At 45.2% G+C, this 25,373-nt stretch overlaps 3 protein-coding genes across 7 annotated transcripts in view; 2 read left to right on the top strand and 1 right to left on the bottom strand.

The window, feature by feature from the left end:
• LOC119286664 overlaps positions 1-3,043 on the bottom strand; it is a 3,989-nt gene extending 946 nt beyond the window's left edge. The window contains exons 1-2 of one of the 2 annotated variants that reach the window (XM_037566098.1): positions 1,161-3,043; positions 10-1,070 (exon numbers count right to left, since the gene is read on the bottom strand). In XM_037566098.1, the coding sequence (XP_037421995.1) occupies positions 10-692 (683 nt within the window). In that variant the 5' untranslated portion in view covers positions 693-1,070; positions 1,161-3,043. Of the gene's footprint in view, positions 1-9; positions 1,081-1,160 lie in introns of both variants that reach the window. The other variant, XM_037566089.1, reaches the window with a different exon arrangement.
• Positions 1-4,034, top strand: part of LOC119286653 (S-norcoclaurine synthase 1-like) — a 5,403-nt gene extending 1,369 nt beyond the window's left edge. Inside the window, exons 1-2 of one of the 2 annotated variants that reach the window (XM_037566075.1) lie at positions 294-422; positions 3,098-4,034. In XM_037566075.1, coding sequence (XP_037421972.1) covers positions 387-422; positions 3,098-3,928 — 867 coding nt within the window. In that variant the 5' untranslated portion in view covers positions 294-386 and the 3' untranslated portion in view covers positions 3,929-4,034. Of the gene's footprint in view, positions 1-293; positions 423-3,097 lie in introns of those variants that run through there. The other variant, XM_037566070.1, reaches the window with a different exon arrangement.
• Positions 4,035-9,847: 5,813 nt separating this feature from the next.
• Positions 9,848-16,492, top strand: LOC119286636 (translation initiation factor IF-2-like). Of its 3 annotated transcripts, none has more exons than XM_037566052.1 (7): positions 9,848-10,174; positions 10,317-10,407; positions 11,561-11,656; positions 12,092-12,408; positions 13,062-14,096; positions 14,512-14,661; positions 15,724-16,492. In XM_037566052.1, exons 1-7 carry the CDS (start codon positions 10,145-10,147, stop codon positions 16,156-16,158), a joined length of 2,154 nt encoding a protein of 717 aa, XP_037421949.1. In that variant the 5' UTR covers positions 9,848-10,144; the 3' UTR covers positions 16,159-16,492. The 3 variants fall into 3 exon arrangements, with proteins under 3 accessions (XP_037421949.1, XP_037421962.1, XP_037421958.1); XM_037566065.1 differs by having other exon boundaries at positions 9,849-10,174; positions 11,561-11,627; XM_037566061.1 differs by having other exon boundaries at positions 9,849-10,174; positions 11,561-11,627; positions 12,078-12,408.
• The last annotated feature ends 8,881 nt before the right edge of the window (positions 16,493-25,373 follow it).

The raw sequence follows: 25,373 nt of genomic DNA, 5'->3' as shown, positions 1-25,373 counted from the left end.
CACCGGTGATGCTTCGTTGCAGAACCTGCGATGCTCCGGCGGCCCGGCAATGCTCCAACACAACAACGGTGATGCTTTGTTGCAGCACCGGCGATGCTCCGACGACCAGGCAATGCTCGAACACAACACCGGTGCTGCTTCGTTGCAACACCGACGATACTTCGACGGCCCGGCAATGCTCCAACACAACACCGCTGATGCTTCGATGCAGCATCGGTGATGCTCTGACAGCCCGGCAATGCCCCAAAACAACATCGGTGATGCTTTGTTGTAGCAGCGACGATGCTCTGACTGCTCGGAGATGCTTCATTGCAGCAATGATGGTGTTCCGGCGGCCTCGATGATGCTCCGGTGATGCTCTGCAAAGCTCCATCCCTGCAACGGCGATGTTCCGGCGGCCCCCGACGATGAGATTTTTTACGGTACATCATACTACCGAAATTAATGGGTAGTATTAAGTCGATCCAACGGTTATTATGCTGCAGTTTTAATTTTAACTGAAGGACAGATATGTAATTTCCCTTGGTCGTTTCACAACGCCACGCACTGGAGCGACCTCGCCGAAATCCTGACGCGGCCTGCCCGCCTCCATCAGGCAGCTGCCTCCCTCTACCAACCTCCCATGATACAAGGAGCACCAACACGACGGCAAGATGGCATGTCGCCTCGAGGAGCCCTGCGAGATTAACCATGGCGTGCTCGACTGCTCGCGTCTCGCTCAGCCCTCCTGGTGCATCAATCTCTGTTAGCACAACCCCATACACGAAATACCTTCCGGCATATACTTGTACGACTTGATTTGCCGATGCTTTTGATCGAGAGACACACACAAACGTACAAGCTGATCTCCCAAAGCAACCTGGCAGGTGGAATAGTCGAGATACAGACAAACATACAAATTGATCTCCAGGAATCCTTGATGAACTCACGTACGAAGCTAGCTGCTCAGTTGATCTGCTACGTACTAGCCAGTACCAGTGCACATCTCTCCGGGAAACGACGTACGGGAGCAGCGGCGCCGGTTGCCATGTCCCCCAGCGGAATTGAACATGCCAAATTTATCCTTCAGTCTGAAAAATACTGCTCATATTCAGGTGTAGTATTACTTCATCTGAACCCTTCATGCACAAAAATAAACGGCTCATATTATCTTAATGTACCGTAAAAGGTCTCACGACAAATGCTCCATCACAGCACCGTGAAGCTCTGGCGTTCTGAGGATGCTCCGTCACAGCAAACGGCGGCCGGAGGATGCTCCATGGTAGCACCGGAGAGCCCCTGGTTGCAGTCCCGTTCGTTCGCAGCAGCGTCCGCCGCGACATCTCACCACCTGCCGTCACCCCCCGCGAGCACCGGCGAACGTCAGCTCGCAGTGGTGTCGAGGCGCTCGTAAAAATGTTTTTCCTCCACTCAAAGCACTGCAGCGTGGTTTTGTAGCAGCGGTGCTCTCGTTGTAGTCCATGCAGCGCAAGTCAGCTTGAGCGAGGGAGTAGTGGCGGAGGAGCGTGTGAAGACATGCCGGCGACGTCCAAAAGGATGTAGTCAACGCGTGTGGGTGGAAGAAGAACGAGTGGAGGGGCTTCGCTGCATGAGATAAGGCAGAGGAGGTTGAGCAATTCCTGCGCCCACACGGGGACACGTGGCGATCCTTTGAGGCGGTTGATTTCGGGTAGAAAATCAGTCGGGCAAAAGGAAGGATTTCCCCTGAATTTTTGCAAAGTTTTGGCACTGAAAGCGGGGGCCCAAAAACGAGTGAATTGCAAAAAACATAACACTTCAGGCTAGGTTTGCAGGAGCCACAAATTTACGGAATTGTGCCAAAAAACACTAATTTTTTATAATTCTTTTGCAAAAAAACACTAGTAGCTGGCTTAGGCCGTTTTGAGCACGATTATTAGGTGGGTCCCACCAGAAGGGGTGACGTGGCAAAAAAAGTCAATTACATCCCGTTACAAATTTTTTTTGCAAAAGGACCCTGAGAAAAAAAAAGCAATCGGGTCCTCTCCGTGAGATCGTGACCTTCATCTCTCACCGCCCCGGTGGTGGACGCCGGCGGCGGGGCACAGGGGAGGTCCGGCGTTGTCTGGGACGGGCAAGAGGGCGTGGATCCAGCGGCGGTGTCGGTTAGGACGGCGAGGCAACGGAGCTCCAGCGGCGGCTTGAGCATCAGCGGCCATGGATGAGCTCCGGCTGATCCAGCTTGGGCATCGAGCAGCCATGATTGAGCTCCGGCGCCGTCGGCTTGAGCATCAGGCACGCATCAGAGAGAGATGGGAGAGATTGGGGAAGGCACCGACCTCAGAGAGAGAGATGGGAGAGATAGGGGAGGGCACCGCCGGCAGAGGAGCTCACGGTCGAGGGACATGGACCGCACCTCCATGCCCACCGTTAGTGGATTTGCCCCGCTGATGCACAGCTCCGGCCGGAGCTCATCCATGGCCGTCGTTGTCGCGCCTCCTCTTCACGCCTACGCGGGCCGCCGTCGCGCATCCTCTTCTCCTCGCCGGAGCCGATGCATGTGAGCAACAAGGGGAGGCCGAGGCCGGGGAGTGGGAGGAAGGTGGGGGCGGGGGAATAGAGGAGGAGAAGGAGAAGGAGGCGGGGCGTCGCGGAGCCGTCGTCCATGCCGAGCTCGCCGGCCGGGAGCTCGTGCGCACAGCTGAGGAGATGACCTTATCCTCTCAGGCTCTTTTCCAAATCAGTCCCTGTTATTCTGTCTATTTGCGAACCGTTATGTTGTGCCACGTCATCCCTTCTGGCAGGACCCACCTGTCATAATCATGCTCAAAACGGTCTAAGCCAGTGACTAGTGTTTTTTGTAAAAAAATTATGAAAAAAATTACTCCCTCCGTTCACTTTTGTAAGACATTTTAGGCATTTAAGACAAAAAACAGTAAACGTCTTACAGAAATGAACAGAAGGAGTAGTGCTTTTTGGCACAATTCCGTAAATATATGGTTCCTGTAAATCTAGCCTGGAGTGTCGATATTTTTTACGATTCACTCGCCCAAAAACTATCTGCACTGGATGATATACTCCGTTGATCTGTCTACGGGACTGTGTGTATCGAATTTACTAGAGTATTCTTCGTTTGCAGCTAACAAACCACGGAGTTGAGGAATCAGTTGCACAAGACATGAAAGATAGCACTACGCAGTTCTTCCGCCTGCCGCTGGACAAGAAGAAAGCAGTGGCCACCAAGGCCGGCGGGTTCGAAGGGTTCGGGCACCACTTCCTCGGAGCATCCCGCGGGAAGCTGGACTGGGCAGAGAGCCTGGTCCTCAAGACGCAGCTGATGGAGGAGAGGAGCATGGAGTTCTGGCCGGCCGATCCGGCTGCATTTAGGTCCTCACTGGACAAGTACTCGCTGGAGATGTCCAAGCTCACGAGCCGGCTCCTGGCGTTCATGGCGAGCGACCTCGGGGTGGAGCCGGAGGCGCTCGCCGGGGCCTTCCGGGGCAAGAAGCAAACCGTGGCCCTGCATCACTACCCTCCGTGCCAGCACCCGGACAAGGTGCTGGGCATCACGCCGCACCACGACGGCCTCGGCCTGACGCTGCTGCTGCACGTGGACGACACCCCCGGCCTGCAGGTGAGGAGGGACGGCAGGTGGTTCCCGCTGGACCCGCTGCCGGGCGCCCTCGTCATCAACGTCGGCGACATGCTCCAGATACTCACCAACGGCAGATACAAGAGCCCCGAGCACAGGGTGCTGGCGGACGCCGAGAGAGGCCGGGCGACCGCGGTGGTGTTCCAGGAGGCTTGCGTCGGCGGCATGGTGAGGCCGCTCCCGGGGCTCGGCGACGCGAGGTACAGAGCTATCGAGTATGCTGAGTATTTCGAGGGGAATTACACGGCACTGGCTGAAGGGACGAGGTTCGTGGATAGTCTCCAGATCAGTGTAACGCATGACGAGAAGGAAGTCTAAAGACGACGCCAGAAAGACAAGATATTGATTTTTGGTGTTGGGCATTGTGTTTTTTTTCCTTTCAAAAATGATTCCGATATATCATCAAAGTTCACCGGTAGTATAAAGCACCCTAAACATAATAAAAATCACATCAAGACTTCAAGACCATCGAACTACAACTACCGCCGCCAGAACGAGCCGTCGATACGCCGCTGTCATCACTTGAGTCGGCATGACATTATCGATGACAACCGGAAAGTCTTCATGCACATGCCCATAAGAACCAGCGCCTGGAGCCGCATTCATCGTTGTTGAACCCTTGAAAAGATCTGAAACACCCGACACCAAATCGGTCATATGACGAAAAATCCTAACCTACAGCCCTGCCAAAACAACACACATATTACACAACTAATACAGACCACCCACTGACATGAAGAGCAACCATGCATCATCCACAACCAGCACACACAGTTGCCATCACCAACAGACACAGTGCCCAACACGAAAAATCAATATTATGCTTATTCTTTCATATGTTATAAAAAAGCGCAATTTCAGGCTAAATAGTGCGTCAATTTTCTCATTATTTCTTTTAGAAAAATATATTTTCCTTCTTCTTAAAAGATAATATCAATATATCATTAATTCATTCCTTTTTCATAAACTTAATTATTTTGATTGTTTTAGTTTTTGTTTTATTTTCTTTCTTTTTAAAGGGTAATACCAAAACCACTAATTCATTCTTTCTTAGAAAACTTCAATATTTTGATTTCGTTTTACTTTTCGTTTTATTTCCTTTCTTCTTTAAGGATAACACCAATGCCACTTATTCATTCTTTTTTAGAAAACTTCATTATTTTGATTTTGTTTTAAGTTTTGTTTTATTTCCTTTTTTCTCTAAGGGTAGCACCAATGTCACTAATTCATTGTTTTTTAGAAAACTTCATTATTTTATTTTATTTCTATCCTTCTTTAAGATAATACCGATGCGATCCCCCCCCTCGCGTCGCCCCGCGGGCGACACGAGGGCGACTAGGGTTCCGCCGCGCCGCCACCCTCATCGATCCCCTTTCCCTCGCCGTCGTTGGAGGCAACCGCCGGGCAAGCCCGTGCGGCCGTCGAGGAGGGCGACGACGAGGCTCTCGGCTGCTTCGTCGTTCGGGCGGAGGGTCTCTGGTGCGCCGGGGCGGCGGCCTCGGGTGGTGGCGCGGTCCCGCTTGTTTGCCAGGGGCGCCCGCGGATGCTGGATCGGCTCCTCGGCCGCGTGGGCGGCGAGGCTCCGACAGAAGTTTCCTGTGGCCCGGGGTCGCGCCGTCGGCCTCCAGTGCCTGGATCTGAAGTATGGCGCCCGCCCACCTCCTCTGGCCTCTACCGCCGACGGATCCAGCTGTTGGTGACCCCGGTCACCGTCCGGCTACCGGCCGGGCGCGGTGGTGTGAGCTCCTGACCGGGAGAAATCCCTAGGCCGTCCCGGATGGCCTGCCGATGGCGACGTCCACGGACGTCGCGCCCCTCCCTGGAGGCATCGACAAGGTCTGTTCTCCCCATCCTCTCCCCTCGGTTCCCGGATGAAAGTCTAGAATCCTCCGGATTCGGCGCCGTCGGCGTTTTGCGTCGTGTCCTCCTTGGGGGCGGCGTTGGGGGAACCTGAGGCGTAGGTGTGTGGGCTATGAGTGTGGTTGGTGTCGGTTGGCTGGTGGGTTAGGATTCCGGTGACTCCAGTCCGGCGAGCTCCCCTGTTTGGAGCACCGACAGGCCTCTCCGGTTCAGTTCGCCGCCTTCTGGCTCCCATCTTCCTCTGCTCCAAGGTTTCTTCTGCAGTTTACCCCCTCTGTTTGGTCGTCCAAGGGGTGCGGCTTGGCTTCTGACAAGGACATCTTTTGCAATGAGGTGCTCATGTGATCAACAGACGAAGGTGTACTCCAGTCTGCATTCCTCCCAGCTCTAGGGTGAGTGCCTCCTCTCGGCCGACGGTGCGGCGTCCACGAGCCTGGACGAGGGGAAAGGGTTCCCCTTCGTCGAGGGAGAAGGAGGGTGCGTGGTCATATCGTCTCCTGGTGCTGTAGTCGCCATGCTCGCTCTCTGAGCGTTGGTCTGTCCTTTGATGTTGTTCTGTTCTCCTTCCTTGGGCTTCCCTTCTTGTAGGGCGACTCCACTTCAGACTGTGTTTCATTCTTAGATTTCCTTAGTGCCTTGTGGTGTGTGTTGTGTTGTAAGCTGTTGTTCAACACCCTTGTATCTTAATTTCCTGGCCGGTTGATGGCTTCGTTAATTCAAAGCCGGGCTCTTCTTGAGCCTTCGTTCTAAAAAAAAGATAATACCGATGCCACTAATTTATTCCTTCTTAGGAGATTTTATTCTTGCAATAAATCCACTATTAAATGTTTACTTTTTGCATATGACAAAAAGAGGGCAATTTTTGTGTGAATTGTGTGTAAATTTTGTCGTTATTTTTTTATTTTTGTTAATGGGTTATACAAATGCCACTAATTCATTTTCCCTTAGTAACTTCAATAATTATATTTTGTTTTAGTTTTAGTTTTTATTTTCTTTCTTCTTAAAAGGTAATACTAAAGTCACCAATTCATTCTATATTAGAAAACTTCATTATTTTTAAATTTTATTTTTGTTTTTATTTTATTTTCTTTCATCATTAAGGACAACTCCACTATGATATGTTTACTCCTGCATATTGTAAAAACACATTTTCTATGTAAATTGTGTGCATTTGTTTTTCACTATTTTATACTTTTTGTTTTATTTCTTCCTACAAGGTATTACCTCCGTCCTGGTTTATTGGTCCCTTTCGTATTTTGTGTCAAATTTTGACCACAAATTTACCTAACAAAATGTTAATGTGTGTCATAAAAAAATATTGTTGGATTCGTATTTGAATATAGTTTCCGATGATATTATTTTGTCTATGTACAACTTATATTTTATTAATGAAAATCTTGGTCAAAATATGGCCATGAATACAAGGAGGACTAATAAACCAGGACGGAGGTAGTAATAACAACGCCATTAATTCATTATTTCTTTGAAAACTTCATTATTGTAATTTTATTTTCTATCTTTTTAAGATAATACCAATACCCCTAATTCATTAATTCTTAGGAAACTATTTGATTTTGCAAAAATCTATTATATGTTTATTCTTGCATATTATAAAAAAGTGCAATTTCCTTGTAAATTGTGTGTAACTTTTGTCATCATTTTGTTTTATTGGTTTCACTTCCTTTCTTCTTAAGGGGTAGTACCAATGCCACTAATTTATTCTTTCTTACAAAACATCATTATTTATATATTTTTTAGTTTTTTCATTATCTTTTCTTCTTAAAGGTAATACTAAATTCACCAATTCATTCTTCATTAGAAAACTTCATTATTTTGATTTGTTTAATTTTCTTCATCTTTAAGGTTAATTCCACTATTATATGTTTATTCTTGCATATTTTGTAATAACACAATTTCTGTGTAAGTTTGTGTTTATTTTTATTATTATCTTCTTTTATTGTTTTATTTTATTTCTTCTAAAAAGGCAATACCAATGCGACTAATTCACTGTTCATTATAGAACTTCATTATTCTAATTTTTATTTTATTTTTTTCATGCCGGAAGCTACACGTATCATAGCCATGTCTTCAGCTTTGCTCATCATCCTCATGCAAAGATTAATTGAACCCTAACATGGTATATCTATACAACGACCTCATACCATAATTAAGTTTCATTGGATTGATGGATCAAAAACTTATACACAAAAGATATACCTATGAACTCCAATACTTGTGTGTTATTGTTTCCAATATCTATTCAACAAAATATACTACTATAACTGGCTATCTGGCTTGTGCTCTAAGGCGAGGAAGGCATACATTTAATGCTTCTCAAAAAGGGAAAAGGGAACAAAAATGCTTCTGGCTCCCTTTTTTTCCTGTTTTTTCGTGGAAAAAGTTAGCTGAAACCTATTAACACCTATTAACATGTGATCTAGTTTTGAAGATATCAACGTGAGAAATCTAACGATAAAAATGGTTTGGGATTTGAACACACGATTCAAAAGATAAACCTTTTTGAATAAACGGATCTACGAAAAAAAAAGAAAACTCCCACTTCTCCGCGTTTGAGAAGTTTTTTTTAGCAAAACACCCACAAACTTTATTTAACACTGATAGTAGATTTCTACATAGTCCGAAGGCTCTAAGTGCCATAAATGGCGCCCTATGCTAAGGTTGAGAGAAGACCTTGCAATATCGTGGGCATCCCCATTACACTTCCTAATTTCAAACTTAAAAATGACATCATCTCTTCCTTGCCTTCGCTCTATGATCTTTTTAATGAGCATAACATTTTCACCCAACGTTCCTTCTTCAATGATCCTGACTACCCCTACATATTTTAAAGCTATAACCGGTGAACTCAGTCTCATAACATGCGCAAGGCATAATGCTTCCCTGCAAGCTACCGCTTCAACAGTTCTAGGCTCCATATTTCCTCCCATGACCAGTACTGAGGCTTCCAAGAAAGTTTCATCCTCTTCACGATATATTGCAGCAGCAACATATTTCCTCCAACTTTCAGACATAGCACCATCGATGTTTACTTTAAGCTTCCCGTTAGGAGGAGGAATCCATCCTGATCGTTGTATCGACGGCTGGACTAAGTGAGGGGTGGGGGGATCAGTCCTTATGGCGTCCGTATCTAACTCTGCTATGAATCTTGCAATGAACCCACTAGTGGCGAAAGGCGACTGAGAAATCTGTTCATATATCACATCACTCCTTGCCTTCCATATTGCCCAAAGCGTCACTAACACGTTCGCATATTTTTGTTCAGAGAGCATGTCCTGTAGCTCAAACATCCAGTTTTTGGCATTCCACTCGGTGCACCTACGAATATCATCATAAAACTCCTCATCCACCAAGCCCCATACACAGGGCGCCATACGAAACTCAAGCAAAGAATGTCTCCATGAGTCAGCCCCCCATCCACATACCAAGCAAGTACTTTATTCCGCAATATGTCTGTGATTAGCCACATCTGATATAGGTAGACTTTGTTGCCCTAACCTCCATGCAAAAACTCATAACTTTGGCGTCCGAAAAGATGAGAGTGACCTTTGCAAGGGGTAACTCTTAACTAGTGGTTTCGTGTTTGGATGCCTTTGGTTTGATTGGAATGGGTCAGGCCCCTACGATAATTTAGTCTGGTGCAGGCTGAGACCGTTTGAGTCCATGTACAAAAAACAGTCAAGCAAACCAATCACGACAACGCATGACACCAGCTTTGTCTCGAAAAAAGCACACACGAAACCAACATCGCACTGCCATTGCCACGCGACCAACTAGGGTTAGAGATCGCCAGGCTGTCGCCACCGTCTTGATTTCTGCTCGCCTCCTTGCCCAACCCTCCACCTTCATCCAAAGGTACCATTCCTCGCCATCTCCCTATATGGTAACCATATCTCTCCCCATGTCTTTGACCCTCGATGGCGGCCATGTCTGACAGCGGGTTTCGGCGACCGGTCCCGCCCCTCAATCTTCTCTGCACGGTCGACGACTAGAACGACGCCGGTGGCCAAGGTCCATCACCCATGGATGACCGAGCAGGTGACCAGTAGCTTCACGGTAGGGACCCAACAAAACTCTGGAGACCGAGATTAGTGGTGATTTGCTTGTGTTTCCGGTGTGATTTTTTACATTTCGGCTGATGCAGTTGTGTTTTTTTATTGAGAGAGAGAGCGCTGATGCAATTGTGTTTGTGATTTTGCGCCAGCAGTCAGCTGCTGCTGCTACAGATTCACGGTGGAGCCACCCATTTGACAGCAGAGGGGCACGTTCTACCGGCTGATCGACGGACCAGACTGCTCCAACCCAATCCAACGGCGGGCGGCTGGTCCGACGGGTCGATAGGAAGGAGCCGGACCTAGTCGCTCTGCTGGGAAAATTCTCCACCTCCGCGCCCCTCCGCCGCCGGGCCGCCTCCGCCGCGTCATCCCGCCTCCTCGTCCCCTTCGTCCCGCCGCTCCCGCGACCGTTCCTCCCTGGACCCGCCGCCGGGTACCCTGACCCCAAGCCTCCTCGCATCGCGCTTCCCGGTCCCCACCCCGCCGGCGGCGCTAGCGCGCTAGGTCACGCGGCCGCGCCGCCACCGCTCCTCTGTCACACGCGGCGCCTCTCCTCTGCCATTCCTCCACCGGACGCCGCGCCTCTCTTGCCCAGGGCACGATGATGGCCTGGCGGATGCTGCGAAGAAAGGTAGGGCTCCTTCTTCTCTGAAATCTGTTGCATTTCCTGTTCCTAGAGCGCGCAGTTAGAACATACTCGATTTCCTCGCATGGAACAAATACGGCTGGAGCCTCCGCAGCACGGGACTAACAATTGGAGACATAATTTGCAGGATGTCCACACAGGCCTCTTGAATCTGGCCTTCCGCTCAGATCATGGTCGAACGAAGCATTTCGCCAGTGGGACATTGGGAAAGCTATCACGTAAGTTCAATTGATGTCGTACCGCAATTGCATAGATCCATTTTAGCTTGTTAATTGTCCAATCATTGTTTTGCCAAATTAAGCTCTAGCCTCTAGCATTGTTTTCTGGGAAGGCCTCAAGCATTGCTAGTACGATCACTATTTGCGTGCTAAGTATCTTATCGTTTCATCAACATGAATAATTCTTGACTGCTGCTGTCATTTTCTGGAAAGTCACCTCCATCTCTGCCATAGTATCATCTCTATAGTTGTGAGTTTGTGATATTGCTTTGTTCCCTCTGTACCATCCTGCTCCAAAGTTTGTTACAAGTACTGTCTCACACGGGGAGGGCACTTATGTGTAGCACCTCGCTTGAGTGAGATGAAGATGTATTTACTCTGCATATATGATTTGTTTGAAGTCAAACTACACAAAGTTTGATCAAATTTATAATAAAAAATATGAACATCTACAATACTATGGTCATGTATAGTATGAAAATTAATTTTGTGATGCATCTAATGATTTTTATTTTATATTGTGAGTGTTAATATTTTTTCCTATAAAGATGGTCAAACTTTACGAAGTTTGACTTCAGACAGATTTTACATGCAGACTAAAAAGAAACGGAGGGAGTACGCACACTTCAGTTTCTTCTCCTTCTCCTTTCACCCTTCTATATTATTTTTCTTTGTTTTTAGATCCTATATCTCGTCCATGTTGTTCCTATTCCTGTGTATTCAACTCCTGCATTCCAAGTGGGCCCATAGTGTCTGTACCGCCTATGTTATTATTTAAAAATAAATAGATTACAGTGCAGGAAGAATCCCCTCAGCATATCTTAAGAAGCAGTGATACGCTCAGCTTTATTCCATCCGGGAAATGATAAACGAGGCTAAATCCACACCATAGGATTTGAACCTTCACGCTAACGCCACCGCTCACCCATTGCTGGGCTATACTCGGTTCTTGGTTTATGATTTCTATTGGTTAGAGAAGAGTATTTCATATGTTACACGATGAACTTAATGGACTCAGACTCTAGCTTAGCATAGTGAATCTTCATGAAGTCCTTTTTGGTCACTTTTCTAAGAGCAAGTACTTTCTTCCTTATTGGATACCTCATAAGTCTATGTTTCAGTGATTTGATCAGTATTTAATTCTCAATTGCAGAGTTCGTCCATGGCAATGGACTCCAAGGTGCTGCTAACTGTACAGTCTTTAAACAGTCCACTATCAGGTGTGTCAATCTGCTCTCCTATTATTCAGGTGGCATCGCTACTCTTGTTACATTGACATATTCAACAAACTATGGCACGCACTCAGTGCATCAAATTGAATTTGAGTGTTATCTCACACAAGGAATCTGAATCATATTTCTTTGGAAAAGCCAACCTCGACACCATGTTAATTTCCTGCACCCCACTAAATGATCTTGCAACTTTTGCATGGAGTCATGTATTTACCTCTTATCTTATCTGACCTTGCTTGGGAAAGGCATTCACTAGGTTCTTTTATCATACTCTAATTCTACTCTATCTTTGTTTATCTCATCTTCTGGAGCGACTGTTCAGATTTTTTAGTCGTTAAATGTAGGTCTTGTTTTGTAGGTATGCTACTATCGGTACATTGTTATTTGATGCAGATTTTAGGATTTATATATTAGATGACAGTACTGTCTTCTTTATAGGAATTTTCATGCAGGTGTGTATATGTTGGCATGGCACCAGAAAAAGGAGGATGTTGTTGGGCTAAAAGCACCGAAAAGGGAGAAGCGAGTGAGAAAGGAAACTCGCAGTCAACCTCCTGTAGAAGCGCCATATGTTGCACCAAAACCAAAGCTGACCAAATCAGCGCCAGATAAAATTGTTGAAATTTTTGATGGGATGACATTGCGTGACCTATCTAAACGATCTGGTGCAAAAATCAATGCGCTTCAAAGCATACTTGCAGATCTTGGCGAAAGGGTTGAATCAGAGTTCGATTCTATTACCATCGATCTAGCTGAGCTAGTGGGTATGGTATGTATTTATAATCTTCCTTTTGCGACTTCTATGTTTCTGTATGCTACTCTGAAGCATATTCATCTTAGTAACCAGTCGTACCAGGATAACTTTATTTGTTGTATATCATGTCATATGAGATTATAACTCATTATGACAATGGCTATAAATCACTCTGGATGTTGCATTTGACCTCATCTATCAAAATGATCTTGTTGCAAGGTGTGATACGGTGATGCTAAAACACATTCTTTATTTCTTCATATTCTGCTATTTTGTTAGTGCTCTCATTAAGCAAGTTCAAGCTGTCGATTATGAGAAGGGTTGATCCAACTTGTGTTCACTGGTTGACTTCCATTTAGCAAGTGTAGTCGTGCATTGTGCCTTGGTTTGCAATCTTTTTTCTATGCTTATTTTGTGCCCAGGTTTCCCCCCCTTTCTGACCATATATTCACTAAAAATGGAATTCTTACTTTTTTTGATGATATTATGTTGGCGCAAACTTACATGTTCAAATTTTACATACGCTGATGTTGTTGTTAATTATATGTACTATTGTCTCCAGTTTACACCTAAGCTTTGTCATCATGAAATATTTATGCAGCTTTAGGAAAGCTTCTATTTCTTATGAATCATGATATTAATCGATATCTTTCATCCTTCTTGCACAGGAACTTGGTGTTAATATCAGAAGAATGCACACAGGTGAAGGCACAGTTGAACCACGGCCTGCTGTTGTAACAGTTATGGGTCATGTTGATCATGGTAAAACATCGCTTCTGGATTCCCTGCGGCAAACATCTGTTGCTGCTAAAGAAGCTGGTGGGATCACTCAGCATATAGGTGCCTTTGTTGTTGAGATGCAATCTGGAGCCTCTATCACATTTCTTGATACACCAGGGCATGCTGCATTTAGTGCTATGCGGGCTAGAGGTGCAGCTGTCACAGATATTGTAGTGCTTGTGGTTGCAGCAGATGATGGTGTGATGCCTCAAACACTTGAAGCTATGTCACATGCAAAAGTAGCAAATGTTCCAATTGTAGTCGCCATAAACAAATGTGACAAATCTGGAGCTGACCCTGAGAGGGTCAGAATTCAGCTTGGTTCTGAAGGATTGCTTTTGGAGGATATGGGTGGTGATGTACAGGTTGTTGAAATTTCTGCATTATCGAAACTTGGTTTGGATAAGTTGGAAGAGGCTTTGCTCCTTCAGGCCGAGATAATGGACCTGAAAGCCAGAACAGATGGGCCTGCTCAAGCTTTTGTGGTGGAGGCAAGGGTGGACAGGGGCAGGGGACCACTTGCAACAACTATAGTTAAGTCCGGCACATTAGTCAGTGGACAATACATTGTTGTGGGTGCAGAGTGGGGAAGAATTAGATCACTGAGAGACACGGTAGGGAAAGTAACAGAGTCTGCAAAACCCGCCATGCCTGTTGAGATTGAGGGGCTGAGGGGCCTCCCAATGGCTGGGGATGATGTAGTGGTTGTTGACTCCGAGGAAAGGGCAAGAATGCTTAGTCAAGGGCGGAAGAAGAAACAGGAGAAAGATAGGCTTCGGAAGATTGACGAAAACATGACAGAGGAGGCAGAAATTGGAGAAGAGACGCCTGAAAGAGTTGAGATGCCCATAATTGTGAAAGCTGATGTACAGGGCAGTGTTCAAGCAGTTACGGATGCCTTAAGAAGTCTTAATAGCCCACAGGTATTTTCTTGACCACATTGGATGCCTCATTTTTATTTTTGTAGTCTCACAAACTTGACTATATAAGCACTCAAGCAGTGCTGAATTCCTGATCGCTGACACTGCATTTTAGACCATACGTAACGTAGGTTTGTTCCAGTGGTTTGGTATGATATATGTTCTATCAGTTTTGCTAAAGCACATCTAGATGTGCCATAAGTATTGCACATCTAAGTCCTATGTCATTGATCTTACGTTGAGATTCGTGTGAATATTTTCTTTTTCTTTCTAACTTTTTTCTTTCTACTTGATTCACTCACTTAGATGTGCAATAACTAGGGCACATCTAGATGTGCCCTAGACACACCCATGTTCTATTTACAGTATGCCGATATTTCTGTTAGATTCAGTCATGCCTATGGTACCTTCTTTGTAGGTGTTTGTGAATGTTGTTCATGTTGGTGTCGGCCCTGTAAGTGAACATGACATTGATCTGGCACAAGCATGCCGAGCATGCATAGTTGGTTTCAACGTTCGCGATCCACCGAGTGCGATTACTCTACGAGCAACACAAGCCAACATAAAGGTACCATGTTTATTATTGCTCTAGTGCCTGTACTGCTTTTGATTAAGTGTACACCTTTGGTAGAAATCAAGTTCTATGGCTTGGATATTGGTTGTGATTTTTTATGTCATATTTTAATGCTCAGTATAGGATGTAAATATGCCTTCTGGGACCTGGGTTACGTGCAAAAAGGGTAGATCTTACTTAAGATAACATTTTCTGAAATCCAACTCGGTGCCCAGGCTCATCTGCTCCCGCTTAGGAAAAAAAAAACTAGAAAAATTAAAAAAATTCCAATTTTTTTTTGAGTGGTAGATAATTTGATGCGTGAGGTCCGCTCAAAATTTCAACTCATTTGGCCATCTGAGCAGCTCTCGGCAAAAAAGACAAATCGGGTCAGAACAGTGTGTGAACAGTAAACATTTTTACAGACCCCGACTTTGTCTTTTTTGCCGAGAGCTTCTCAGATGTCCAAATGGGTTGAAATTTGGAGTGGACCTCACGCATCAAATTATCTATCACCCAAAATTTTTTGGAATTTTTTTAGCATTTGTTTTGATTTTTTTTTCTGAGAGGGGGTGCAGATGAGCCCGGGAGCAGAAACTCCGCGTCCCTTCTCTTTCTCTTGTTTCTGATGTTTCTTTATATTGTGTAGACACTAGGATATGTTATAGTGAATTTAGGAAGAGTAAACATAATTCAGCTCTTATGTGTGTGGGGAATTGAGGATATGGCCTACATCATATTGACCTCGTTAAATACTGGACTTGAAATATGATAAGAGAATCCTGATCTCAACCTCTGATCAATTTTGAATGTCATACAGGAAGTGAGATTGCCCAAAGTCCCTCTAATATTGCCTATATAAACTCGATTTAGTTCTCATATCGCTAGTTCTCAGTATCCTGAGTTAAATCTGGTCCCATTCTATATGTTCCACAAGTACACAACATATGTTCCCCAAAAGGAAAGTATATGATACATATTGTTAAGAGTCTAAATTCGCTGGTTGATTTTTTTTAGTCTTTTTAACTTTGAAACTGGAAAATGAATTTAGCTGACTTGACCATGCCTACTCTTCAGATTTTGCTGCACAAGGTGATCTACCATCTCCTTGAGGAAATGGGAAGGCTGATTGTGGAGAAGGCACCAGGGACTGCTGAAACCCAAATTTCAGGGGAGGCTGAGGTTCTGAACATATTCGAGCTGAAAGGGCGTAGCAAGTCAAAAGGGCCAGACATCAAGATTGCCGGCTGCCGGATAACCGATGGGCGCTTTAGCAGAACTGGAACCATGAGACTGTTGAGAAGCGGAGACGTTGTCTTTGAGGGTCCGTGTTCTTCGCTGAAGCGAGAGAAGCAGGATGCTGACACGCTCGACAAGGGTACCGACTGTGGATTGGTGATCGAGGACTGCGACGAATACCAGGTTGGGGATACCATCCAGTGCTTGGAGCAGGTGATCAGGAAGCCCAAGTTCGTATCGACACAAAGCGGCGCAGTCCGTATAGAGTGCTGATTGAGAATAATTGTTTGTCACTGGCATGATCGCATTGCTGCGAATTCAGCTACTTTTTTGAACTGACCGAAGTTTTGACGATATAGCGAGATAAAAACCAGGCTGGCATGCTTACTATTTTGGCACCACGCAGACGGCTAGATGCAAGTTACCTTTATGTTTTACGCCTAGAAAAAGAATCGTGATGCTTTCAGTGATGACGAACTGTGTGAAATTTAAGAGAGGAAACTCGAGTTGTATATACTTGCAGTTTTCATAAGGTACAAGGATGGCTAATTACTAGCCCCCAAATGACCCAAAGGGTGCAATTCAATGTTACTACTATATAATCGTATTGATGCTTTGCACGTCTGAAACTAGAAGTCATATTTGAGAAGCTAATATTTAACCGGCTGTTGTCTTATTGCATTCAATATCTTGTTTTTTTTTTTCAATCGGTTGTGATCCAACGGAATGTTCTAGCTAAGATTCTAAATCATCATTAGACTAGTGATTGGCACATTCGTAATTACTGGGATGAAGCATGACTGGTACTAAAATGTGTTATTGTCATTGTTTAGGATTGCCAATTTCTTGGACAACTAAAATAGATTTCTTCAAAGATACAAGTCTGGCAGGTTATTAGTTAACAGTTTTACTAAAGCATATCTAGATGTGTCATAAATATTGCACATCTAAGTACTATGTCATTGATCTTACATTGAGATTCGTGTGGATATTTTCGATAGTTAATTGTGTGTATTTTTTGGTACAAAATTGATGCCAATGTAAAGTGTTGTTGATATGAACACATCAATATCGATTGTGTCTCACATAGTTCAAATATTCTTAAACAAATTTCCCGTTAAGATAAAAGTTAAGAAGCGTGTACACATTATATTTTAGAGCGGATAGAGTGTGGTCTAAAGATTAAGAGTGAATCATAATTTCAGGCTAACTTTAGGCTTAAACACAACAATAAGTTTATCATGTTTGTTCAATGATCACTTCGCCATGCAATACAATTGCTGGAATTTGCCATTCAGGCAAAAGTGAGGCGCTCGTTATTTGTGCCATGGTAGATAGTTCCCAGTTTGACAAACTAATGAACCGAGTCAAGCATACTTTGAAGTATGATTCAAATATTCAATCCTTAATGGAAGATATGAAGCGCTTACCCGCTTATAGATACCATGGCTCGAACATATTCAAAATGGAGCTCAAGCTCACATGCTCCCGGGTGAACAGTAATTTGATTTTTTTTTTTGGAAAATTTAACAGCATATTAATGTCTTCTAACTGCGTGCAAAATTTCATGACGAAATGTCATATGTTTTGATCTCGGCCAAAATTAAAAAAGTACTTGAAAAGGCTACCTTAGAGCATTGGTTTCGTAGTCCAGAAAATGTTATGTCCGTGTTGTGTTAATGTATGTATAATTTTGTGCTCCCATGCAGAATTACATCAAAACATAAATTAAATTAAAAGAGCTAATGCAAGTAGATGTCGCATTATATAGGTAAAGATTGGAGGCATGTTTTTGCTACAATTGCTATGTATTGGGCGGTGGATCTTGTGGCTTATTTGCAGTACTGGAACCTGCAGTGTTGAAAGTTGAAATACTATGACAATTTCGCCTTATAGAGCAAAAATGGAGGGTCCGAGTCGTCAGTTTAACTGTTACCTGAACATTCCTTCCTGCAGCTTCAGCCACAAGGTGGATATAAAGAACACCAGTAGCTGACAGCGTGATTCAGCCCAGAAATTGCAGGTGTACATCAGTATTCACTCCACCAGACCAACTAATGTTACCATAAACTAGGCGAACATTTCCTCTATGCCCGCAACTCTCTTTTCAAAATACAATCTCGGCAGCATGTCTCAGAAAGCCAACTTGTTTCTTCAGGCTTTGTGCACTCAGCATCAGTCAAATCATGGAGTTCAGTAGCATGCAAATTTTCAACGATGCTCCACTGGAGAATCAAAAACAGCACCGCGAGGAGTTTCTCGCTGAAAACAGTCCTGAATTTATTTTCAGTGCGATTGTGCATGGCTCCATCAAATGACTTGTTTAGATATCATAAAGGTTTGGTATAATACAAGCGTTTCTTACTAAAAGCACACAAAACGAGACAAGCAAGAAAAATGAAAGGCCAACCCAATTTCCAACATTCACATGTGAAGGGATCAGTCGAATCCAAATCACCGAGATGAACTATACCCGAAGCAGCATGCCGGCAATATTTTTTGAAACAAAGACGAGCACCTCTAGAAGCCCTCTTCTCCATCTGAAGCATCCTATGTTTGCTCAGCGAAAAATTCATCATTGTAATCACAAGATTCAACCTCCAGTTTAAGTGATTCTAGGACTCTCGCGTTCAGCACAAAGAATTGGGAAAAGCTAACTTGTGTTTTGATGCCCGGATATAATCCCATCACTATTGTCTCAAACGGATGTCAAGAGATCTGAGAAGACTGTGATGTTTCTGACGCCACAAATTTGGTTTTCCTGATTGAGCTCTCTGAAAATAGGCATGGAAAAGAAAAATTAACCACCTGAAAACAGCTGGTAGATCAATAGAACAGGTGAACAGTGACCACTAGTACGCTATGGACTGTATAAATGAGGAAGGCCACCTTGATATACAATTTCTCCAAGCAAGGAATGTTGAACTATGAGATGGGCCTAGAGCCCGTATGACAATTTCAGATTTGATCTCTAAGGGCCCATGTAGGTGGCATAACAAGGCGGTGGGAAGTTTAGTCCCACCCCGAAAGTGGAAGGAGAGTTGGAGTGGTTTATAAGAGATTCTCTTCCTCATGCCATTGGAGCTTGTGAAGAGATGAGGCCCACGCGCACTCCTCCTCCTCCTCCGCTCGCCACGCCACGCATTGAGCCGAGCCGAGCTCACTTCTATGCGCTTCGATTAGGTTCTTGGGTAGCGACTACGCGACTGCTCGCTTCTGTTCATCTACGTCCACATCACCTTCGTCATCACCATGTCGACCGACGCCGACCGTGCCGCCGCTGAGAAGGCCGCCGAGGATGCCGCCGCTACTGCCACCGCCGCATGGCCGATTGGAGGGTATACATCGTTTACCCCTCTCATGTTTCTTTCTGTTGTAGCAGTACTAGCGATATGCGTAGATGTTTCTACTATATGCGCAGTACATGCTCTGTTAGATCGTAACCAGTGTGTTATCAATGCTGTCAATGTCATGCTCATGATTTATTCATGGATTAATTTAATCGGAAAACTACCTATTTGCTTAACAATCCAAAAACCTAATATGTGTAGGAGTTTTTCGAATTCTGGTTTTGCTGCTGCACTGAAACCGTCGCCGTTTATGGGGACGTACTTTAAGCGTTGGCAGACTAAAACCACCTTATGGCTCACTGTCATGAACATGTTCTGGGTCGCCGGTGTGACTCCCACAGGAACGATCGCTCCTGATCAGGAGAAGGCGTTCAAGGAGGCCACTGTCGTGTTCCTCGGGGCAGTTCTGAGCATGATTGGAGATAAGCTGGTTGACGCATATTTGCATGTGCGGTCTGCCAAGGACTTGTGGGAGGCACTCGAATCTAAGTTCGGGGCTGCCGATGCAGGGAGCGAGATGTATATTTTAGAGCAGTTCCATGATTACAAGATGGTTGAAAACCGTCCTGTATTGGAGCAGGCTCATGAGATAATATGCATTGTTAAGGAGCTTGAGCTTCTTAAGTGCGAGTTACCGGGCAAGTTTGTCGCAGGCTGCATAATCGCTAAGCTTCCCAATTCCTGAAGGAACTTTGCCACCACTCTGAAACATCAGAGGCGTGAATTCTCTATGGAGGATGTCATTGGCCATCTGAGTGTTGAGCAGAATTCAAGGACAAAGGACTCGCACGGAAAAGGGGTCGAAGGAACTTCTGTGGCCAACATGGTGCATCAGAAGAACTCCAATTCCACAAGCCCAAGGGAATGAACGGTGTCCAACAGAGTGCTGACTTTAAGAAGAAAGGTAAGAAGACCTTCAAGAAGAACAAGAAGGATGAGGGCTGCTTTACTTGTGGTTCGCTTGAACATTGGGCCAACAAGTGCCCAAACAAGTATAAGAAGCAAGGGCAGGACTCCAAGTTTGTCAATATGATTGTGAGCAACAATGAGAGTGGTGCATCTGGGTACGGTAATTTATTTGCTATATTTCCAGTTTGGCCGTCCACCGATTGGTGGGTCGACACAGGTGCAGGTGTTCATGTGTGTGCTGACATTTCATTATTTTCTTCTTACCAGGCCACAGGTCACGGGTCCGTACTGATGGGGAATGGCGCGAGTGCTTCTGTTCTTGGTGTTGGCACGGTCGATCTGAAGTTTACTTCGGGAAGGATCGTGCAGCTGAAGAACGTGCAGCATGTCCGCGCCATCAAGAAGAACCTCGTTAGTGGCTCCCTTCTATGTAGAGAAGGGTTTAAGTTGGTATCCGAGTCTAATAAATTAGTTGTTACGAAATATGGACTATTTGTTGGAAAGGGTTATGAATGCGGAGGCATGTTCCGCCTTTCTCTTGCAGATCTATGTAATAAAGTCGTGAACAATATTCATTTGAGTGTTAATGAATCTGAAGCATGGCATTCACGTCTTTGTCACATTAGTTTTGGTGTTATGACGCGGCTAGCAAAATCGAATTTAATCCCGAGTTTCACTTTAGCCAAAGGTTCTAAGTGCCATTCGTGTGTGCAATCTAAGCAACCTCGCAAGCCTCACAAGGCAGCAGAGGAGAGACACTTGGCGCCGCTGGAACTCATACATTCTGATCTTTGTGAGATGAATGGTGTGTTGACTAAAGGTGGAAAGAAATATTTCATGACTTTGATAGATGATTCCACTAGATATTGCTATGTGTATCTGTTAAATACTAAAGATGAGGCTCTACACTACTTCAAAATCTATAAGGTAGAAGTTGAGAATCAACTTGAAAAGAAAATTAAACAAGTCCGGTCAGATCGTGGTGGAGAGTACTTCTCGAAAGAGTTTGATGCCTTTTGTGCGGAACACGACATTATTCACGAGAGGACGCCTCCCTACTCACCCCAGTCAAACGGGGTTGCCGAGCGGAAAAACCGTACTCTAACTAATTTGGTTAACACCATGTTAGATACGTCGGGTTTATCCAAGGCATGGTGGGGGGAGGCTATAATGACATCCTGTCATGTCCTGAATAAAGTTCCGACAAAGGATAACGAGATCACTCCTTACGAGAAGTGGACCAAGAGAAGGACAACACTCTCGTACTTACATACCTGGGGCTGCTTGGCGAAAGTTAATGTGTCGATCCCCAAAAAGCGTAAGCTTGGACCAAAGACTGTGGACTGTGTTAATTTGGGCTACGCTATGAATAGTGTTGGCTATAGATTTCTAGTAGTGAAATCTGAGGTACCTGACATGAAAGTCGGTACAATTATGGAGTCTAAAGATGCTACATTCTTTGAGGACATTTTTCCCATGAGAGATGTACAAAGTACTTCTAGACAGGAATCTGAGGAGACTCCTGAACCTGCCATTCCGATGGAATATTATAATCAAACACATGATGAAAATCCTGAGGAGGATAATGACGAATCCCTTGGTAGGGGCAAGAGAAAAAGGACTGTAAAAACCTTTGGTGATGATTTCTTCATATACCTCGTGGAGGATAATCCCACTTCTATTTCAGAAGCGTATGCATCTTCAGAAGCTGACTACTGGAAGGATGCGGTCCATAGCGAGATGGATTCCATCATGGCTAACGGGACTTGGGAGCTTACTGAACATCCTTATGGTTGCAAACCATTGGGATGCAAGTGGGTGTTCAAGAATAAGCTTAGGCCCGATGGTATGATAGAAAAGTACAAGGCTAGGCTTGTGGCCAAGGGCTACGCCCAGAAAGAAGAAGAAGATTTCTTCGACACTTATTCACCTGTGGCCAGACTTACCACCATTCGAGTATTACTCTCGTTGGCGGACTCGCATGGTCTTCTCATTCATCAGATGGATGTTAAGGCGGCTTTCCTGAACGGAGAGCTAAAGGAGGAAATCTATATGCAACAACCTGATGGCTTTGTGATGGATGGTCAGGAAGGAAATGCGTGTAAGTTGGTGAAATCTTTGTATGGCCTGAGACAAGCGCCTAAGCAATGGCATGACAAGTTTAATGAAACATTGACATCTGTTGGCTTTGTTGTTAATGAGGCTGACAAATGTGTATACTATCGCTATGGTGGGGGCGAAGGAGTTATACTGTGTTTGTATGTTGATGACATACTGATATTTGGGACTAATCTCAAGTTAATCGAGGAGGTTAAGTCTTTCCTATCTCAGAACTTTGAGATGAAGGACCTTGGAGTGGCTGATGTTATCTTGAACATCAAGCTATTGAGAGATGATGAGGGTGGGATTACACTTTTGCAATCCCATTATGTTGAGAAGGTGTTGAGTCGTTTTGGATATTCGGACTGCAAACCATCTCAAACACCATATGATTCTAGTGTGCTGATTCGAAAGTCTAAATGCACAACTATAGATCAATTGAGATACTCTCAGATTGTTGGTTCACTACAGTATCTAGCGAGCGCAACGAGGCCTGACATCGCATTTGCTATTAGCAAACTGAGCCGATTTGTTTCCAAACCGGGTGATGTACATTGGCGTGCTCTTGAGAGAGTTATGCGCTATCTGAAAGGTACTATGAACTATGGACTTCACTATACCGGATACCCGTCGGTACTTGAAGGGTATAGTGATGCGAATTGGATCTCTAATGCTGATGAGATGAAGGCCACAACTGGGTATATATTTACTCTTGGAGGTGGTGCTGTTTCCTGGAAGTCTTGCAAGCAAACGATCTTAACAAGATCGACAATGGAAGCAGAATTAACAGCATTAGACACATCGAGTGGCGAAGCAGAATGGCTTCGAGATCTGTTGATGGACTTGCCAGTGGTTGAGAAGCCGGTTCCGTCCATCCTTATGAACTGTGACAATCAAACAGTTATTGTCAAGGTGAAGAGTTCAAAGGACAACATGAAGTCCAACAAACACATAAGAATGAGATTGAAAGCTGTCAGAAAATTGAGGAACTCCGGAGTGATAGCGTTGGATTATATTCAAACGGCTAAGAATCTGACAGATCCCTTTACTAAAGGGCTATCACGTGTTGTGATAGATAACGCATCAAGGGAGATGGGTATGAGACCCACATGAGTTGCCATGGTAGTAACCCAATCTATGTGATCAGAGATCCCGTGAAGTAGGACCTAGGAAAACAAGCCAGTGGTGAACTAAGGAGAGTAACTTTACTAACCCACTCCGTTGGAGATGCAATACTCTCGGAAACTGTATGGAAGGATGACTACTGTCTTAATGTGTTCCAAGGCTTATATGCATAAGCAAGATGCTATCCTACAGAGCGATCTTTGGAGGAACACACACGTATATGAGTCCGACTGCTGGTCACAGTCTATGAGATTGGGGTGATCTCTAGCAAGCTCATGAACAGGCCAGGAGTGTGACTAATATGCTCCACCCGAGGGGTCGGCCTTCGGTAGCCTCGTATCAGTGAGACTTGTGGTGAAACTTCTTGACGCCAAACTGACAATTCAAAGCATAGTCCATTGTTCAGTTGTGAAGGAGTGTAACTACTTGGTCTAGGTGGAGCTCAACCTTAATCGGTCTCCACTGAGATGCTGGTATATCAAAACAGCGTTTGGAACAAAGGACAAACTGGGCCCCTGAGATCCGGTGGGGGATTGTTGAACTATGAGATGGGCCTAGAGCCCATATGACAATTTCAGATTGATCTCTAAGGGCCCATGTAGGTGGCATGACAAGGTGGTGGGAAGTTTAGTCCCACCCCGGAAGTGGAAGGAGAGTTGGAGTGGTTTATAAGGGATTCTCTTCCTCATGCCATTGGAGCTTGAGAAGAGATGAGGCCCTCGCGCACTCCTCCTCCCCCGCTCGCCTCGCCATGCCACGCCTTGTCACGACGCGCCGCGGGTTGCGGGATTGAGCCGAGCCGAGCTCACTCCTATGCGCTTCTTTTTGCCGGTCAGGAATGGAGAGTCTTTGACAGGTGGGGCCACGATCTGAGACGTCGGATCATGGGCTACCGACTTGGACGTGGGTTCAGCCCACGTCTCTCCACGCGCAGCCGCACATATATATGTGGGGCGCTGCCAACCCTAGCCGCCACGAAACAGAACGCATCTCCGCCTCCACGCCCACGTCGTTCCTCTGCTGCTGCTGTCGCCGGCGACTCCGCCCGTTCACCGCGTACACGGTTGACGGGAGAGCAGGCCTCCGAAACCCCGCCTCTCCGGATCCTGTACGGGAGAGGGGCGATTAGGTTTTTGGGTAGCGACTACGCGACTGCTCGCTTCTGTTCATCTACTTCCACATCACCTTCGTCATCACCATGTCGACCGACGCCGACCGTGCCGCCGCTGAGAAGGCCGAAGCCGACAAGAAGGCCGCCGAGGATGCCACGGCTACTGCCACCGCCACCGCCGCCACATGGCCGATTGGAGGGTATACATCGTTTACCCCTCTCATGTTTCTTTCTGTTGTAGCAGTACTAGCGATATGCATAGATGTTTCTACTATATGCGTAGTACATGCTCTGTTAGATCGTAACCAGTGTGTTATCAATGCTATCAATGTCATGCTCATGATTTATTCATGGATTAATTTAATCGGAAAACTGCCTATTTGCTTATCAAGGAAAGCATCTCATCAAACTCCGCCTATGCCTTCTAGGCATAGCCGGTCCCAAGCCTGGGTAAAGGAGGAGGGTTGTGATAGGCTTGGTGAGCCAACGTAAAAACTAGCCAGTCCCATAGGTATGAAACCCATTTGAGCAAGAGTAGTACTATGATGGGTGACCTCCTGGAAACCTCGTGAAAGGGTTTCATATCTAAGGGTTGTGATAGACTTTAGCGAGCCAACGTAAAAACTAGCCAGTCTTTTGGGTATGAAACCCATTCGGACGAGAGTAGTACTAGGATGGGTGACCTCCTGGGAAGTCCTCGTGAAAGGGCTTCATATCTAGCCTACCCCAATTTGTTTGGGATAACAAGCTTCGTAAGTAAGTAAGTAAGTAAGGAAAGCATCTCATCAAGTCAATAACCATATCCAGATTGTAAATATACATGTTGATAGCTAAGATCTTGACATTATGCACCACAGTTGTCAGGCTACTAATGTACAATCCCTTTATCAAGC

Source organism: Triticum dicoccoides, chromosome 1A (assembly GCF_002162155.2).
Source record: "Triticum dicoccoides isolate Atlit2015 ecotype Zavitan chromosome 1A, WEW_v2.0, whole genome shotgun sequence".
Lineage (NCBI taxonomy): Eukaryota > Viridiplantae > Streptophyta > Magnoliopsida > Poales > Poaceae > Triticum > Triticum dicoccoides.
Note: the sequence above shows the minus strand (reverse complement) of the source record. Positions and strands in the feature narration are given on the sequence as shown.